At 41.7% G+C, this 19,032-nt stretch overlaps 1 protein-coding gene across 3 annotated transcripts in view; it reads right to left on the reverse strand.

Moving 5' to 3' along the window:
- Positions 1-372: 372 nt before the first annotated feature.
- Positions 373-19,032, reverse strand: part of SLK (STE20 like kinase) — a 54,400-nt gene continuing 35,740 nt past the window's right edge. For 2 of the 3 annotated variants that reach the window (XM_068139437.1, XM_068139436.1), the window contains exons 10-19: positions 18,036-18,166; positions 17,638-17,761; positions 17,187-17,366; positions 15,082-15,174; positions 11,778-11,907; positions 11,408-11,532; positions 10,310-10,498; positions 9,074-9,199; positions 6,937-7,050; positions 373-5,911 (exon numbers count right to left, since the gene is read on the reverse strand). In XM_068139437.1, coding sequence (XP_067995538.1) covers positions 5,765-5,911; positions 6,937-7,050; positions 9,074-9,199; positions 10,310-10,498; positions 11,408-11,532; positions 11,778-11,907; positions 15,082-15,174; positions 17,187-17,366; positions 17,638-17,761; positions 18,036-18,166 — 1,359 coding nt within the window. In that variant the 3' untranslated portion in view covers positions 373-5,764. The remainder of the gene's footprint in view (positions 5,912-6,936; positions 7,051-9,073; positions 9,200-10,309; positions 10,499-11,407; positions 11,533-11,777; positions 11,908-15,081; positions 15,175-17,186; positions 17,367-17,637; positions 17,762-18,035; positions 18,167-19,032) is intronic. The other variant, XM_068139438.1, reaches the window with a different exon arrangement.

Here is a 19,032-nt window from a genome sequence, read left to right on the forward strand (position 1 = left end):
TCATTTGCTCTGTCATCCAGCCTGCAGTGATTGGACCATTGCCTGGTGGAGGGGCCCCTCACACCTTCACCTGCAGGTGAGTGACAAGGGTGGCTATCACAAAGTGGCACCCAGAGACTGGGGGAGGAAGTAGAGCTCCTACAGCTCCAAGCTGAATCACCACTGACAGCACTGGGCAGTCATTGAAAACAGCTTCCTTACAGGTTTGTGCTGACTGTGCATTCCTGCCCTGGGCTATTCCAGTCAGGGACACAACACACTGTTAGATACCTTTTACACTCAGGCATTTTAAAAGCTCTGAATTGTTCCATTCATTCAAACGCCATTTTGTAGCTCATGCAAATTTTCCACCCAGAAAACAAAGAGGCCACCTCAGCAAACTGTGATTTTATTGTATTTACAGCAGAATTATTACAATATTCTACAGAAAGCCATGAAATCAAATTACTTTTAAAAACAAGACCAAAAAAAAACCCCAAAAAAACAACCCAACCCCAAACCCCCAAAACCAAACCAAAACCCAACCAGACCCCAACCCTGTTGTGTGGCTGCTACTGCAAGTTCACTTCCATGAGCTGTACATACAGAGACCCTTAGCCAATTATCCATCCATCTCATGATTTTTGGTTGCTTTCTGTAAGGCAAGAGTAGCTTGGTTTGAAGTTAACATAAAACATTCAACAAACTGCTGGGACAACAGGAGGCTGGAGATGCCTCAGCTGTGTGCTTCAGCACAGAAGATCACTGCTCGGCTTTCTCACAGAGAACTGGGGGATGACAGTTCAACACGACAGATTTCACTCAATGTCCCTTTCTAGTTTCTGTAATTTCCACCATTTTAGGGTTGATATTCAGGAAGAAAGAGGCTTCACCACCTAACTTGCTCATTGTGGAAGAGATTTTGGAAATTCAGAGCATCTTTGGGCTCAGCTATACTCCCTTCTGCTTTCAGTACAGCTGGAGCACATGAGCTGGTCTTGCACATGTTCTTATCTAAGAGGTTGTCTTCTTTCTCTGGCACCACTGACTGCCCAGAAGTAGCTACAGAAACGGAATTATGAGGATTGAGAGAGAAAGGGGATAAAGAAAACTTAAAAGCTCTGTAAGTGCAGAAACACTGCCAAGTTTCTTTTATCTTCTCCTTCCCTTGTATCTGTTCTCACCTTGTAAGACTGAGAAACTACAGGGAACCCTTGGCTTGCCTGTGAATGACCTTATTTTGTATCTGCTGCAAAGATGGCAGGAGTAGTTTGGGAATAGGAAATGTGTGTGGACACATCAACACAAAGAAGTTTTGGAGATCCACACTACAGGCTTTGAAGTAAAATGACCAGATTGTAAGTGTTAGCATTCATCAACAAAAGCAGTTACCTACACAGTGACCATCCTCCTCCCTGCCCTTTCCTGTAACGTCCTCAAAAACTTGCCCCCACTTCCCCAGGGCAGATCAAACAAAAAGCAGCTGTTCAGTGGAAGCTACTAGTGCTCAATTTCTTTGCACACTGAAGCCTGTTCCCTGGTTTTGAGTGAAGATGAGCATTTCTCAGGTTCTAGGAGCTGTAGCTATACAGCAGCTCTGAAAATCAGGCTACTTAAAAGCAGATTTAAGTGCCTGAATTTCAAAAACCCTTATTCAACTCTTTCCTACACCAAAGCATCCCTGAAATACTTGCAAGATAGACACTTTCTCAGGTTGGAGAATCAACCTGGACTTCCTTTGTGATAATGCAGTCATCTATAAAGACACTGTGGTGTGATGAAAGTCATCACATTCATGCATTACTTGGCCCTGTCTTAGTTAAGGTGCTAAGCTTCATACTTTTAAAGGAGGAACTAAAAAAGTCAGTATCCTGGAGTTATCCCAGAGAAAATTCTCTGGGATAGAAGAACACATTTTTTAACCATGTGATTGATTAGATCTTGAATACCCATGAATTTAATTTTTAGCTTTAGCATTTTCATTTTAGCTTAAAGCATCTGGGGGGGGGGGGGGTGGAAAGGGAAAAGAAAGGATGCAGCTTTGGAAGGTTGTGAAAAAAATCACTTTGAGTGAGCACCATGCATCAGGACAGCACAGTACTGACTCTGAGTTCAGGTGTCAATTCAAGGTTTTCCTTTTGAAGGTGTTAGTAAATCAGGCGTAACAACCTCAATATTGTATCTTTTCATGCCATATATGCTTCTTGAGTATTCAGCTGAGACAGCAGAGTGCCTACAAAAAGAACAAATTTCCCTGCATGGGAATCAGAAAGGAACAAATGCTGCAGCATCTCCCCTTCACCAAACAGCAAAGCTCCCCTGGGCGTGCAGGAGGCCAAGGGCTGAGACACAGCCCATGTTCTCCATGGCTGGTAACCTCTCCTCAGACAGCCCCATGGAGCTGAGATGCAGAATTTATTCAGGATGCAGAACCTCATAAAAAACAAGGGGAGCAAGACCACCTAAGTTCTGTTAGCCAAAGATCTCCCTGGGCTACCTGGCAGTGTTGCAACAGCAGAGGACTCTCAAATCCTGCAAATAGCTGAGTCCTAGTACCTGCTGGGCTGCAAGCAGAGCTGCTGGCTCCTCCACTTACAAGGTCCTATCCCAAGAAAACTCACTTAGCAAGTGCCAAGATCTGCTTCCAGAGCTCAGAAAGGACAAGTTACAAGGTAGGAATCTTAGAAGCTGTGGGCCTGCAGGCAAGGTGCTTGTGAGAATGAGTTGTAAATATAGGAAGACAACCAACTGCACTGCCATTCATGCCTCTGATTGCCTCTTCTCATATTCCTGTGGACAGTATTTATGATGTAGTAAAACAGGAAGGCTACAGATTTGTGGTTGTCTTTTGAAGGACACGTGGGGAAAATGAGATCTGCCAAAGTGCATTGTGTGGTCTAAGGAAAATACACCTAACTACCTTGGAGATGGAGCTTCTAATAGTTGTTACAGGGAGGTGGCATGAGATTGGATTTTGTATCCCAGGACATCTCTTCCAGGCCTGTGTGAGACCAAATTAATTTGAACTGAGTTTTCTGATACTGATACAATAAATGCTGCACACCTCTTTCTTGTCTTGCAGTACGTAAAGCCCTTTTTTTTTCACTCTAAATGTGTAGACACCCTTGCCAGTTCCTGATGTCCCCCAGACAAACATTTTCATGCTTGATAGCAGATCTCAGCACAGTTCACAAAGATGCAACTGCTTAATGGTGCTGCATACCTGGAGACCTGAGCAAGAACCCACAAAGGCTTCCATCCCTACCTTCGATCCCTCCCTCCATCACAGAACTCAGTCACTTGTTTGTACAATTTACAGTGAGATCAGGTTGCAGGAGCTTGTGTGGAAAGGATCTTCCAATGAAAGATCTAAAAGACTTAGAGGTAAGCAGGATGCCACTGTGTATCAGCAAGTTACCTGGCTTGGGTTTAGAAAGAGGAGATGCAGGCATTCTGGGAATGAAGTAACAAAAGATTACACTTTCCGGTCCACCCCTGGACCTATCTAGTCCCTGGACTCTATGGTTAAGACATCCCAGTTTCTTAAACCCACAACATTACCACTCAAACTGCCAAAAATGTAAGGAGAAGATGAACATTTTCCTCTGAGGACTTCATGTGGACAAAGGTTAGAGGAAATCCAGGAAGGGAAATCTGCCTGCCCTGTCTTCTCTTGCAATAAAGCACTGAGCCTCCTTCATATGGAACTGCAAAAAGCAAATGCTGTTAAATACAGAGATGAAGATTATTTAATGGTATTTTCCTAACAGTCAACTGATGATGGTGGAGCTGAAAAAGAAAAAGGCCTTCAAAGATATTTTTCACCCTACCAAGTAAACAATTCAAAGAACTTTGCATTTAGCAACAAGTAACATTCTAGAGATATGGTAAGTGAATTGACAACAGTACACAATACACAGACATATAATAAAATGCCAAAAACTTAAGGCTAGCTATTAAAGTAATTATACTATCAAAAAGTTACAAAATTTAAATTAAAACATGCATTTTCCAATTATTTTTATTTTTTTTACTGTGCTGTAAATTAAGTGTCTTCATTGAGAAGGTATCAGTTCATGGTCCAAGGATTTCAGCATCCAAGATTTCAACCACATCTGAGTGAAGTCCTATGTTAATTAAGGAGTTCATTCCCATGCATGAATACTGCTCCCATGAAATGAACATCGTGTACTGGGGCACCAGTCACACGCTTAATGCAAGCCAGCAAAACAAAACCTTTACAGCTGATAACCAAAGAGGCTACAAAGTCAGGCCTCAAATGACAGAAAGCAAAGAGCTTTGTACAAATTGAACTCCAGCATACCCAAGTCCAGCCTGTAATACTGTCTTGATACGACTCAAAGCCAGCCAGCAAAAGGAGTGCAGTAAAAGTGACCTCATACAGTTGCATTTCCCTACCAGCTACAGGAGTACAAGTTCAGACTTTTTTTCCACTGCAGGTCAGTCAGACATATAACTTATTGTACATCAATGAACTTGCAAAATAAAACCCACCTGTGTTAGTACATGGCAGCACAAAAGCCTAAAACCCCAGCTTCATAAAGTAGTTTGTCTATAGAGTTAACTTAAATCTTTCTGTAAAATAGAAGGAGTAAAAGGAAAAAAAAAACCCACAAAGAAAAAAAAAAGAAGAGAAAATCCAATCTACCACTTCTAATCCAATCAGATGTTAGCCATGGTTGTTCATAAATATGACCACCCAGCCCCACTCTTCTGAAGGAGTTCAAATGAACAGGCTTTGGTAAGAACAGAAAAATGGCTCTACCCATTCCAGGGACAGTTAGAGAAACCAGGCTGCTTCCTAACAAAATACATTCTACAGCTGTTCAATTTGTAGAACTAACCCACCTGTAACACCTAAGGAGGATAATAAACTGTGCATCTTAAAAGTTAGCATTTCTTTCACCTTTACATATTTTTAGTGCAAAATATTTTAGGGTGAGGATTTTACAACAAAAAATGGCAGTAGCAGCAAGAAATCTTCTGGTTTTGTACAGTAACGACAACGCCAAGGAGTTTTGTTCCTTTTGAGTGACAAAACACCACCCTGTTGCCAGGATTAGCCTATCTAAGTGTTTCAGGCACTGTAGTAATTAAACTAGCACCCCCGTTTCGTTATGGAACTAATGGACAAAATACGCCATGGAGATCAGTTCAGCTTAATTTATGCCAGAGGTTTCTTTCTAGAGAGGTCGCGAAGGCTTTCGCCATTACCAATCCTGTTTATCAACATCAGGGGTTATTTTTGTGCTTATTGGCATGTTCTGAGTAATTAGCTTCAGTCCTGCCTATCAGGATGCTCTTCAACATTATAGAAATTTAAACCCCTCCCAGCAGTTTGAGTTGTGGAATTCTCTCATGGAGAAGTCAGACACTTAAAAACCCCAGCAGCAGAACTAACATTACACCGTTTAAATGGTCACACCAGAAGCTTCATGATGGTTTTTTGGGTGATCAGAAAGAGTATAATTAATATTTCAGGCTGAAAGTCAAACCCATAGGTAACACACTTTTTGAGACCGAGAGAAAACCCCTTGCTTGTTCTTGAAACATCTGAGGGACACCACGTCACCGTCGTACAGCAACGACTTTGTCCTTCCCTTCAGGGAAGCGAAGAAACCGATCGTGACACTGATTGTCTCCACTGAAAACAGAAAGCGCTAGGTCCTTTGATGTACACCACAGATCAAGTCAGGTTAGACAGTGAGGATGGAGAATTCCATTATGGAAAAACAACCCAACAACCCTACAGCAGTTCCCAGAGTTAGGAGCCAGTGGAGTGAAGGCTGGGGATTGGGTAGAACTTGGAAATCCGGCTTTGTGTGGAAGGGTTAAGGCATTCGGACTCTCCAGTCATTTTAAAGAAAACCTCTTGTTCCTGCAGTTTTCTGGCAAATTCCTCCTCCAGGGTCTAAAACCAAAATCAGATTGTCACAGGGTTACAAAGAAAAGAACAAGAAACCCCTTATACTGGTGGCATATTGTCACTTCACACACCATTGCCAAGAAAGCCTCACAACTCACCTACCAGTCTGAGCACTGCAAGACAGCACAGACACAGCAAGCTAAGAACATCATCTGCCTGTGGGACACTCGCTGAACGGGGTAAAAATCAAGTATTTATCACTTAAAATACGAACCCCAAGATCCACCTCCACCACCCTTCCTCTGTCATTTAGCACTCCATTTCTGTGGCAACCAACTGGATGATCTCAAAGGTCTTTTCCAACCTGGTTAATTCTAAAAGATTCTAAACCTCTGAAAAAAAAAAAAAAGGCTTCTGAAATGCTTCCCTAAACACAGACTAACCTCCAGCCAGTAAGTTTTATGTGCAAATATGCACACAAGTGCTGCAAGGGGGAGCATGGTAAGAGGCTGAGAGCACACACGTGGGGCTGATAACACACGAGGAAATAGAATGGAATAGACTAGAATAGAATTAACCAGGTTGGAAAAGACCTTTGAGAGCATCAAGTTCTAAACTATCACCCAACACCATCTAATCAACTAAACCATGGCACCAAGTGCCTCATCCAGTCTGCTCTTAAACACCCCCAGTGATGGTGACTCCACCACCTCCCTGGGCAGCCCATTCCAATGGCCAATCACTCTTTCTGTGAAGAACTTCTTCCTAACATCCAGCCTAAACCTCCCCTGGCGCAGCTTGAGACTGTGTCCTCTTGTTCTGGTGCTGGTTGCCTGGGAGAAGAGACCAATCCCCACCTAGCTACAGGTGTTATCAGGGGCTGATAACACAGAAGCTTCTTTTGCTGCATGTGCCCATTGCACATTTTCTAACAGCTGTGATTATTCAGTGACCTACAGCAGTTCTGTACAGCAGCTTCATTCTCCTCCTCTGCCATCCTTTTGCTATTGTCTGTATTTGATAAATCCAACTCCCGGTTATTTTCTGACTCATAAACTGCTCCAACTTACCTTTTTCCTTGGTCTCAATTTCTCTCTCCATTCCTTCAGCTCTTGGCTGTGCTCTTCATCCAGCTCTTTTAGCTTCTGAGTCTCGTGCTCAACCAGTAGATGGCATTTTTCATTCTTAAAACGAGATAAAGATAATCCTTATGTAAAACTAATTCAGATTAGGCAACCCCACATTTGTGCAGCGACATATGTTGTCCTAATTCTTTTTAATTAGCTTATTCCCTGTAAATAGTGAGGTGAATAATTACAAGACAAAAGTATGTTAGGAGGCTGCATTATCAAAAGCTGATCTTTCCATCAGAACCAATTGAGATAAGAAATACTTGTAAATCCAAATATACTGTTGAGTCTCATTAAAGCAGCGGCTGACAGTGTTACTCAGAACAGTTTCACTGCCTAATGATGCTTTTCAAGGTCATGCAGCATTTCTGCTTTGCTTTCTGAAGGCAGTTTGTATAATTTATAAAGATCAATTACATTAAAGGGGAGGGAGCTTCTTTGGAAATACTTCAACTCTTGGTGCCAAGGAGCTGAGACTAACAAACGGGGCTTGGAGAGGAGAGAAATGTGCTTGTAGAAGCAGCCTCAGAATTCCCCATGAAAAGGAAAATCACAGGATCATGGAACAGTCAGGGTTGGAAGGGACTTCAAGGATCTTCTATTTCCAACCCCCCTGCCATGGTCAGGGACACCTCACACTAGATCAGGTTGCTCACAGCCACATCCAGCCTGGCCTTAAAAACTTCCAGGGTTGAGGCTTCCACCACCTCCTTGGGCAACCTGTTCCAGTGTCTCACCACCCTCATGGTGAACAATCTCTTCCTAACATCCAATCTGAATCTACCCACTTCTAGTTTTGCTCCACTGCCCCTAGTCCTATCACTCCCTGACATCCTAAAAAGTCCCTCACCAGCTTTCTTGTAGGCCTCCTTAAGATACTGGTAGACCACAATAAGGTGTCCTTGGAGCCTTCACCTCTCCAGACTGAATAGCTCCAACTCTTTCAGTCTGTCTCCATAGGAGAGCTGCTCCAGCCCTCTCAATCATCCTTGTGGCCTTTCTTTGGACACATCCAAAGGGTAATCAAACCACACACCAGCTTCACATTCCTCTCAGTAAAGTGCATATGTATCTCCCTAACTTTCAGAGGACTCCTGAGGCATGGCAAGAAAAAAAATGAAGTATTTGGCTACATCAGATCCTTGATTTTTAAGTGCAGCCAATGTCTGTCTCTAAACCCCGTGTTATTTGTTTCTAGGGTTCCAGTCCCAGCTGGGTCTGAGGCAGAGGACAGAAATGATAAGCACTTAGCTAGATGTGGAGTACAGCTAGGGGCCAATTTTTCTCAGTGAAGCTCAGAGTAGCCCTAATCTGCTCTATTTTACTTGAGCTGAAACTCTCACAACGCTCCCACTGTACTTGGGGATTTACTGAGGCGTATTAGTGGCACAGACAGGAATGGTTTTTGCAGAGTGCAAGAAAGTGAATAGGGCAGAACTGGCTTCATTGGGCTCTGGAGGATTTCTCTAACAAAGGTTATCAGCAGGTAATCATTTAATGCTTTAAAAATGCCTTGTGTCCCTGAAACATGGAAAAGCTGATTTAACAGAGAAGGAGCTCTGGTATACAGCAGCAACTTTTGCAGAATGCATACCACAAGAGACAAATGTCCACCATGAGTTCCCTGCCTCAAGGAAGAGCATTCCTTCTAAGTACCTACCAGAAGCTTAGGTACAAACAGCAGCCTGCACTTTGTAAAAACCACCTCATTGCCACAAACATTTTGTGGGTAGTGCCTGGTGCTGTTTACCTCTGTTCTGACTGATGACATTTCAGCAAAATCAGGTTAAAAGGAAATGCTGCCTACAGAAAATAGCAGTAGGAACCTAACTGATGGTCTCGAGGTGCTCATCTGATTCTGAATCATGCTCTTCCTGCATTTAAAATGATTTCCCTTTAATTGATGTAAGTTTATGAATCTGGTCAAGCAGTATGCTGCAGGCCTTTGAAAGCCAAGTGGGAAAAAAACCTACACCAATCAGCAAAAACGCAGGAAAAGGTGTTTCTGCTTTGCCTGCATCTGTCACTAACTTGAGTCTTCCTACTGAATGTTCATTTAGTATCATCTATTTTTAACCTGTAACTGATGCAGTTCTCTGATGTTTGCTTCACACTGCAACTGAAGGTCCCGCATTTGGTTTTCATGCTTCTGATGCTGAGCCAGTCTCTCATTTTTCTGTCTCTTTTCTTCTTGAATAGCAAACTGAAATGAAAAATAATAAAAACCCCCAGTTTGTATGTGCCTCTAGATACAACATATGTAACAAAAAAGAACAGGTTGAAAGGATTTAAACAATAACTGTATTTTCTTTATTCTTTCTTGGTAAGAACTCTTATGAAAGGAATGCCCTCACAGTTCTTGTTTTGTCTATCACTCCATTTCTCTGCACTCTGGTTGTTCCTAAAAACACAGTACATTTCACTTCCCAGCTCCTGAAATTATCTCCCTCTGAAGTTATGTGACATAAGTGATAGCTAAGGTTGGTGTTACACAGCTGTGGGGGACTCTCTTTTCCAGATGTTGCTTCCTTCCAGGGCTCAGCATGTGAAATGGTGACTTGGGGCTTTTATGCATCAGGAGAAAGCAAACCTCTAAACACCTTCACAACATTCCCTTTTAAAGAATGACGGAATGCCTGCAGTTTTAGTTTAAAAAAACTGACAAAAATCAAGTATTCTTAAAAGCACTTCATAGAATCACTGAATGGTCGAGTTGGAAGGGATCTGTGCAGATCAACAACCTGCCAAACCACGGTCAGCTAGAGCAGGTTATGCAGAAACGTGTCTGCTTGGGTTCTGATCATCTCCACAACCTCTCTGGGCAACCTACTCCATTGCCTGACTATCATGCCCAGAAAAGAATTTCCCTGTTTGAACTACATTTCCTGTATTTCAGTTGTGCCCATTGCCTCCCAGCCTGTCACCAGGCACTCTTCAGTCTGGATTCACCTTCTTTAGTCCCTCCCACTGGGTACTTACACACCCAGTAAGATCCCCCTGAGCCTTTTCTCCTCCAGGCTGAAGCATCTCAGGGTTTTTTTAAACATCTTCTATAACAAGACCCACCAGGCCCTCAGTCATCTTCAAGGCCCCTCATGGGACTTGCCCCAGTAAATTCATGTGTTTTGTACTGGGAAGCCCAGGACCAGACCCAGCATTTCAGGTAAATTTCACCAGAGCAGAGGGGAAGACAACATCCTACGACCTCATCCAGGGCATCAAACCAGTTGTGCACCACCCGTGGGCTCCATCCCTCCCTCCCACTGACACTGCATGAAGGTTTCACACTACCAAACCTGGTTTTATTAATTACCTGCTTAATTTTCTCACGATCCTGGTCTGGAGAGGCTAACGAATTGATTCTTAAACTTTTCTTAAACATAGCCATGCGAGTCTTGGCCTCGCTCCGCTGGATCTTAGGCAGCCTGGCTCTCTCTTGCGTGTGTTTGTTCTTCAGCTCCTCGATCAGGCGCTGATTGTATCTCTGCATTTGTTCTGTTTCCTAAAACGTGAACCATATGGAAATGTTACAGAGTAACTGTTAGAAGATCTGCCTGCCTTTCATCAGCTGGAGGCAGCTTCTTTCAAGGGAAACCAGTCCCAGCCCTAGTGGTATTGATGGGGAGAAGCAGGGAGAGGGCTTCCTGGGAACTCTGGATCATGCCCAACCCATAAAACTCCCTTAACTAATACAAACACACACCTATTTTACCAGTGGTTGTTCAAGTCCTGATTTGCATTTTAAAACTCTATGTTATACAGAGAAGAGAACCTTTTGTGGAACTGAACTTCTGCTGCTGCAGTGGGGCAAGGCTGGTTTCTTGCAAAAGCAGTAGTTGTATGGGGATAAACCAAACCCAACAGAAACCTTCAGTGGGGGCTGAGCATGCTGCTATCAACAAGGAGATCCTGTAGTATCTCTCTGCTGGGCTTACACTTTCAAACATTTGACTAGCCTTGTTTAGTGTACTCTATTAAAAACCCAATATGCCTTGTGGACAGTAAGTGCTGTGTTCTGGGCTTTTATAGGATTTAGCTATAAAGAGACAGTTGTCAGCTCCTTGCCCAAAAGCTAATCCAGTTCATTCTGCTCATTTAATTCCAGGATGATTTGGCTAATGAGCAGACTCCTCTGAACAGAAGTTGGAACTGGTTTTGGTGTATAAGTAGAATTTGGTATTTTTAATAGAGAAAGGCTGATGTTTATTGTGGCTGGGTGTTTGTTTTTTTTCTTTAAGAATCAAACAACCTTCAGCATACTCCTAAGTTATTAAAGTAAGATGATTAAGACAGAACGTAGCTTCAAAACGGCTGCCTGGGTCTTGCCTGTGCAAGCAAACAGCTACCAAGTAAAGACCGTAAGAGAAGGACATTACCATACACAAAAGAAAGCATCAAAGTCAACACTAACTTTTTCATGCCTCTTAAGCAGCTGATGTCTCTGCATGAAGTACTGATCCTTGAGTTGCTGTTTGAGGAGCTGGTGCTTCTCTTGTAGGTGTCGCTCTTCCAGCTCCCAGATTGCAGCTTCACGAGCTGGGAAAAAAGGAGGAAGTCCAGTTCAGCAAGTGCAACACTTGCTAATGTACCTGCTAGCATGTGTTAGAAGTGGCCTACAGGTGCAATGCAAGAACACTGCTATTCCACAGCAAATGCTTTTATTGCAGTTCCAGGTAAGTCATGAAGACTAGCCTTTGGTTTCTTAAATTTAGGGCAGGCTATTTTTTATTGCAGCACAACACCAATGTCTGGTTTTGAAGAGAGAGCCTGATGCTGCATACCTCTCATGAGCTGCTGTTTGTTGTTGAGGCAATCTCGCTCAATAGTGGCTAGCTCTGTCTTCTGCTGCTGAATAATTTTCTTCAGAGATGCATCCAGTTCCTGTTGCTGTTTCTGCACAAATTCCTGCTCCTGGTAAAAGCCAATAGAAGTAAATTAAATTGTGTTCTTCTAACCACATTACATTTTAGTGAAACTCCCAGTTCTCTCAGCATTAGCTATATATGAAAACAGATACCCCTATGAAAATTTGAGCTAACGTGCCTCAGCTGTAAAATCACACATCTTTTGTATTTTCTACATAGACAGTAGGTAAGAGCATATTGAATGTTTAAATAATACCTTCAGAAGTAAGACCAAAGGCAACAAAACTAGCCAGCAATCTGCAATTCGTTCCATTTCTTGTCTCTCCTCAAAACAAGCTGCAGGCTCAAAGCTAGCAAAAAGAAGTACTTAGTATGAAGTCAGTCTCATTTATTAAGGGTTAATTATTCATGGATGTAAGAAAATGAAAGTGTGTATAGTTATTTTGCTTTGGATGATTACTTAAAGCCTGTTTATTTTACACAGTTGGTTTTCAGATTTGTGTCTCAATTTCAAGTGATTTATCTTGTCATGAAAGCAAAGAGGCTGGGAGTTCTCCAAGACTGCTATGAAGACACTCACTAGCTTTTGCAGAAACTGCATATCCTGCAGGACTTGCAGGCTTGTCACACCAGAGCTGAGCTGGCTCCTTCCAAAGAGCTTTGCCATCTGCCTGATGCAGTCCCCATATCACTTGCATCTTCCCATTACCCAAGGAGAGTCACTCTGCTGCATCATTTAAGCAGGGAGTAGTAGGAATTCCCCTCCCATGCCCCAAGACCATACTATTGCCTTTCTCTTTGCAATCACTAAAATAAGGCATCTGCAAGCATGCAAGCATGCACACACACACTCCTGAACAACAAGAAATTAAAGCAGATGTTCTTCCTATGATCTAAATTCAAAAGAAAGGATGATGACAAGTGTCCTGCCAGAGCCAAGGTGGGCAGCTGGAGTATTTGCTGTTGTACCTAATGAAGCAATGTTACAGATGGTCTATTGGAAGGGAGATGAAGCAGGGAAACAGTCCTGGGCTACAGATGATTGGTGGAATGGTCTCCTAAGCCACTGGTTTTGATTTTTTTACCGAACCTATGGTAGTTGATGTAAGACTGGCCCCTTAAAAGTGTTTTTTATTATGACCAGATGAGGTTTTCATCTCCCCCAGCTGACAGTGGTTACACTTAGTGACAGGTAACAGAAAACCAGAGGTGGAGTGAGTTGACAGTGACAGACCCAAGGGCATAAAAAGACCAGGAAGGCCTTTCTGTTTCCCTTTCTAGATACAAAGGATAAGAAAACTACAAGTTTATTATCCTGAGAGTGCAGCCACATAATTTACCTGGTGCTTGATTTGCATGGAATTTTTTGTTTGGAGGGAGTGGGGAGAAAGCCTTTCTAGTATAGCCATGGTCAAAAAGTAATTATGCTTCAGCTTTACTCAGTCATTTAAACCTCACTGCTGGTCTTTCTACATGGTAAATCTTAAGAAGTTTTGTAATTGCTAGCACTGTAAGACAAACCAGGCAGTCTCAGAAAACACTCCAGCATTTCCACTTCCCACATCTACTCAAGTCTCACACAGAATAAGTCATGGACTTTACTGAAGAGCACAGTGGATGGTTAACAGGTTAAAAGATGGTACAGTGCGAGGCAGTCCACCTTTATAAAATGACAACTTGGTTTTGCCCAAGAAATTCCTTAAAATAAACCCAGACATCTTTAAAATACATGGCTTCACTGCACACACGGCACAGAAGTCACACGTTGCCTCTCACATGTGCTGAACAAGTACTAAACACCAGAGACCAGTATTACACTGCAGTTGTGTGAAGCTTCAGTGTCTTGCCCAGAGGTAACCACTGGAATTGTGATCTTTTTCACTGTGAATAGTGCACAATTGCATAAATTTGTGCTGACTAGTTTGGAAACAGCAAGGCTATTGATCAGCACATATGAGCATGAAGAGAAAACACACAGCTGGAAAATTAGGGAGATAAAACTTGAGTTGTTTTGCATTTAAGACTTACATCCTGCATTTGTGCGTTGAAAAGTGTACATGAAGACAACTGAAAAGACTGAATCATAACCTGAGCAACGCCCTGTGGGATACAATGTTACTTCCTATGTCAGAACAGAATGAAATATATATTCATGTTCTTAAAAACAGAAACAGAAGAAAGAAGATCTGTTGCAGGTTAGTAATATGCATTCAAAATGTCAGGCCTGATCAAAGTAGTCACTGTTCTAGAAGTTCTAGATATTCTAAAACTAAACCTCTGCACCTTGTCTAGAACTTATCATGCCACGTAAGAATACCTCACCTTTAAAACAGTCTCCTTCACCTCTCCTATTTCAACAAATTGAAGCCACAAAGAGAACAGGCTAAAGCATTACAAACACTATGAGAATACAGGAGTTTTTCTAGGCTTCCTCAATAATTTCAGACATATGCCCTTGGTACAGGGGAAGTGCTGCAACTCAATCACATGCTACCCTGGGAAATTCCCTCATGATTTAAACACATAATCAAATAAAGTTGGTATTATGCTCAATTAGGGTCACTCATATAAACCTTTAGTCTCTAAGTCGCTCATTCCAAACCTATTCTGCTGTGGTGCAAACTCACTCTGTACAAGCTGTGGCCACCACAAAGCCAGTATTTTTGTAAAATACCATCCCCCTTTCTAGCTGGCTCCTATAAAAGCAGGAAACCTGATGGTGTGAAATTATACATTATTTGTTGCAAAGTTTCCACACACCTCCACTTTGACATTTAAATAACTTCATTTTACCCAATCCATTCTGCTCTATGAACAAGATGCCTCATGCTTACATATTATGTACATTTTCCTCCCCTGCACTCATGTTGTTCAAAACTCACTTCTAACTGTAACCTTTAGAATTTGATGGACCTATAGGGTACTTACCACTCATAAAAGCACAGTAAATGAGCTTGCCATTGAAAAACACTGTTCATTTTCGATAGAGCACACAAAATGTCACAGGGAACAGCACAAACCTGGAAATGGCTGCTCCTACATTTCTAGCCAGTACACTCTATGGGATGTGACAGGGGGGTACTCAAAGGAAGAGAGCAGTACGGAGGGTTAGTCCGAGTTAAGTTCCATATTCACTCAACAACAACAAGAAGTGAAATCATCAAGCTGTGTGAATACTGCTGCCTTTTGTATTTTAGTAGCTTGAAGCTGCTGTTGTTACCTGAGCATGCTGGCTTTGTGCAAGCTCCTCTTTCTTGCGTTTCATGAGCTCTTTTCTCAGCTCTTTTGGTGCTTTCTCCACTTCACATAAAACCTACAGTGTATATAAGCATGCAGAAGGTGGCGAAAAGAACACTTTTTCTCCACAGCAAGCATTACTGTGAACACAGGACATGCAAGTCAAGCGCTAGAGGTACTGGGAAGCATGCATTACTTCAGTGGCAGGGATGTTAGCTTAGTGACAAGAGCTTAATGAGAAGAGAAGGAACAACAGGCGCTTTATGTATGCCAGTGCGGCGCAGAGAGGAGGTATATGCCAGCCTTTTTTGCATGCAAATGCTGCCCAGTGCTCTCTGCCATGGCAGCCTCTCCCTTGCGCTTTCATGCAGCAGCTAGAGGAGTCAATTGTTAAGAAAACCACCACCTGCAAAAGTGGTATTTTCTTGAAGCACTACAGCAAAAGGACCACAGAGTATGTTTACCTCATGGTAAAGCTGTGAAAAACGGTTGGAAGTTTAAAATAACTTCCACTGAGAGCCAACTATTTCTGACCCTGTCTCAAAGGGGAATTTGTAAGATGCCATTTTCAGTGTCTCTAACAACAAATGACATCTACATAGGCAGTGCCTTTAAAATAACCATACAAGCAAATTAAAAATGAATTGGTTGTAAGGGTTTGGTTGTGAAGAATTTAAAGGCAAAACCCACCAACAGCTAAGTATGTTTTCAAGCAACTTTGCATGACACATACGCTAGAATGGAACATGTTTCGGTCCAAAGTGAATTAGACTAGATTAGCAGAAAGGTTCTAAATATAACCTGGCTAAATCAGCTGACTATTAATCTGTTAATTTGCTGATGTGTTTTATTCATTTTACACTCCAATATAGCATGGGCATAGTTTTAGAGCACCAGCTGCACTTCCCTGCAAACTGTAAATCGCCTTCTCAAGCTTTAAAACGATGCACTGAGAAACAAACGCCTGTTTGTGTAACAGTGGAAGCATCATTAGAAAACAGAGTCCAAATCACCACATGCTAGTCCTGTTTCCATGAAAGAACTGCTTTTAGCTCAGAGCGATACGTGACACTCTTCCCGCTTTCCCATGTAGGACCCAATCACCAGTAAAATAGAGAGAGAGACTCAAAAATGCAAGAGGTACCGCAAAAGAAGAAAAATCGTTATTTACACATGAGCATACGGTTCAAATGCAACACAACTCAGATACGTGGTTTTTATGCACCTTTGTACTACAGCATCACTCTATGCAAAAGCATGGACAGCACAGATGTCTAAAGAAATCTAGAGACTACTGGAGCACGTTCTAGAGCCGCTGATATACCAACGAGCACTGCACAATTGATGTGAATATGAAATAAAACAGCTTTTAAGATGCAAAACCTATGTGGAAACACATCACCTTCTCTTACTCTGATACAAGCAAACTCACGGCACAAGCTGTCACTGTCAAATGTCATTCATTTTGCCTTAAGTGTATGACACATAAGAAATTAACTGTAAAAGGCTTTAGGTTACCCAAACTTGTTTTCTTCTGGCTTTCTTTTTGCTTTTGAGTTAAAAAAAAAACTACACCCATGTAACAGCTGTCACTTTCATATAAAGAAATTCTAAACCACAACAGCACCCATTTAATAAAAATGTTAACAGATTCATCAAAAAAAGCTAAAATCTCTGGAATTTAAGTAGTTCTTAGTAGTGAACAAGAACATATTCCTGCCTTGGAAAATCCAATTGGGTAAGCATTTACTAAGTAGCTAAAGCTGGACTTGTTTGAAGTAGAAATCTCAAATATTCTTCACAACCTTTAAGAAAACACTTTTTCTGGATTTAATGTTTGAAAGAAAATATTTTAATGTAGATTCTGTGAAAAATGAAGTCTTCTTTCTAACTTGGTGATGTTTTCTAGGTCTACCTAAATCTTCCCGTTAGCCGCTTGTATTTCACTTGAGGCAGTAAAATGAAAGAAATAACACTGGCTGCTACCCACCCTTCCACAGCCCATGAGAAGGCTTCAGGTAGTTCTACCCTCCACTGTTTGTTATGCCCACAGTTGTTGTTCTGTATGTTGCCATCATTGTCTCTTACCTCTTTTTTCTTGTTCTTCAGCATGTTCTGGAATTTGGACAATTCCTTCTCCTGTTCTGCTTTGATGCGTTTTGCTTCATCCCGTAACCGGTTTGTGTGTTCCTGTTCCAAGCGCTCTATTGTCTGCTTCTGCTGTTTTTCCAGATTTTCTATTTCTTGGTCATACTGTCGCTTTTTACTCTGTAAAAAAAACACATTTTGGCATCTTCTTTTAGGAAACTAAATGCTGTGCAGTGTACCACAGCAGAGGATGGCCACAATGAACTGTTTGAGCAGGTAAGCACTAGCATAAAAGCAGGGCAGCTGGTGATGGAAAACATTGCTATTGGCTAGTAACAATGAAAACTAAGATATAGCCACCAAAAAAGGAAACAACTGATTTCTGCTAGTAGTGTTCTGCCTATTCCATCAGGATGTCATGTTTTAAGAGCACCAAAATCCAGACACTCACTGTCATTTCCTGTTCAAAACGTCTGTATATCTGCTCTCGCTGTTGTAAAAGCTTATTACTGAGTTGCTGTTGGGCTCTCTGCTCTTCTTTCTGAAGAAGCCGCAGCTCTCTTAGCTCTTGACGCCTAATAATGAAAAAGAACACTTCATGTTGATGGGAAAATAAAAGGAGGGGAGAATCACAAAAGAGGAACAAGGTATCTGCTGCCTCCGGTAAAGCTAGTTTTGAATTGATTGTCTTATTAAGAAACGCTTTTTACATTCCTTTCTGCTAATGAAATAACTGAGAAACTACTTCCCAAATATTACAGAACGAAGATTACTACACACCTCCTTTATTCCAAGAGAAAAAAAATTAGCTGCTACCCCCTTGTAAATTTTACTTTGACAAGCACTTACCGTAGAAACCGCATTTCTTCACTTTTGGAGTCATTCTCAGTAACTATTTTTGATGTGGTTACGCTCACTTCTACTCCATCTACAACAAACTTCCGAGTTTTCTTTAACGTTTTCTTCTGTCTTCTGGTTTCCTGAATAAAGCATTGGTTAAGTTATTCTGTACTCATTTAAGTGATATCCTTTTTTCCCTTAAAATTAAATTACTTCGAATATTTCTACACTTCAGGAGTTCTTGCTTATCAGGTACCTCATTAATCAAGTGGGAACTTGAAAGATTCTAACGTAATGAAACTTTCTCTAGCAAAGGCAAACCATTAACATTTATCATCTAAATTACCAGACAGAAAACCAGTATCCAGATAAACCTTGAACAGAGCTGATGCAGTTTTCTTTACAAGAGCTGAAGACAGTTGCAATTACAGCTTGCTTTTGACTGTCATTTTCCCAGTCACCAAAAAATGTATTTAATTCTGAAAAACAGTACTGAAGCAGAACAGCAATTGACTCACCTACTTACTTCTGCATTGGAAATAAACTAAATGAGCAAATCTACTGTTTTTATTTATTTGCATTAGTCAAAAATCATGTGGCAGTCTTGCTGACAGAACTGGAGACTTCTCAGCTTCTCAGAGCTCCTCTGGTTTCATTACAAGAGAAGAGAGCCCTCAGCTGAGATTGTGTCTCCACCACTGTGTTACAGCTACTGCATGCAGGCTGAAGTCACGCTGAGCATAGCTATGCCAAGTTATCATTTTGGTTTGTGTTTTAGGTTTGGTTTGGTTAATTTTTTTTCTTCAAACCCCTAGCTACACAGCTACTATCCTAGCAGGGCTATAATTGTATACAGTATAAAGATATAAATAAATTTCATGATCTGGAATGTGCTTCCTCTGAATAAGGTCATTCACACTGGCATAACTACATCGATATAGTACAATCTAGGAGGAAGCAGCAGCCTGGGAGACTGCCTGCCTTCTAAATCTAAGCAGAAAGGCAG

Source organism: Melanerpes formicivorus, unplaced genomic scaffold (genome assembly GCF_026170545.1).
Source record: "Melanerpes formicivorus ecotype bairdi unplaced genomic scaffold, bMelFor1.0.p_v2 SCAF_6, whole genome shotgun sequence".
NCBI classification, from domain to species: Eukaryota; Metazoa; Chordata; class Aves; order Piciformes; family Picidae; genus Melanerpes; species Melanerpes formicivorus.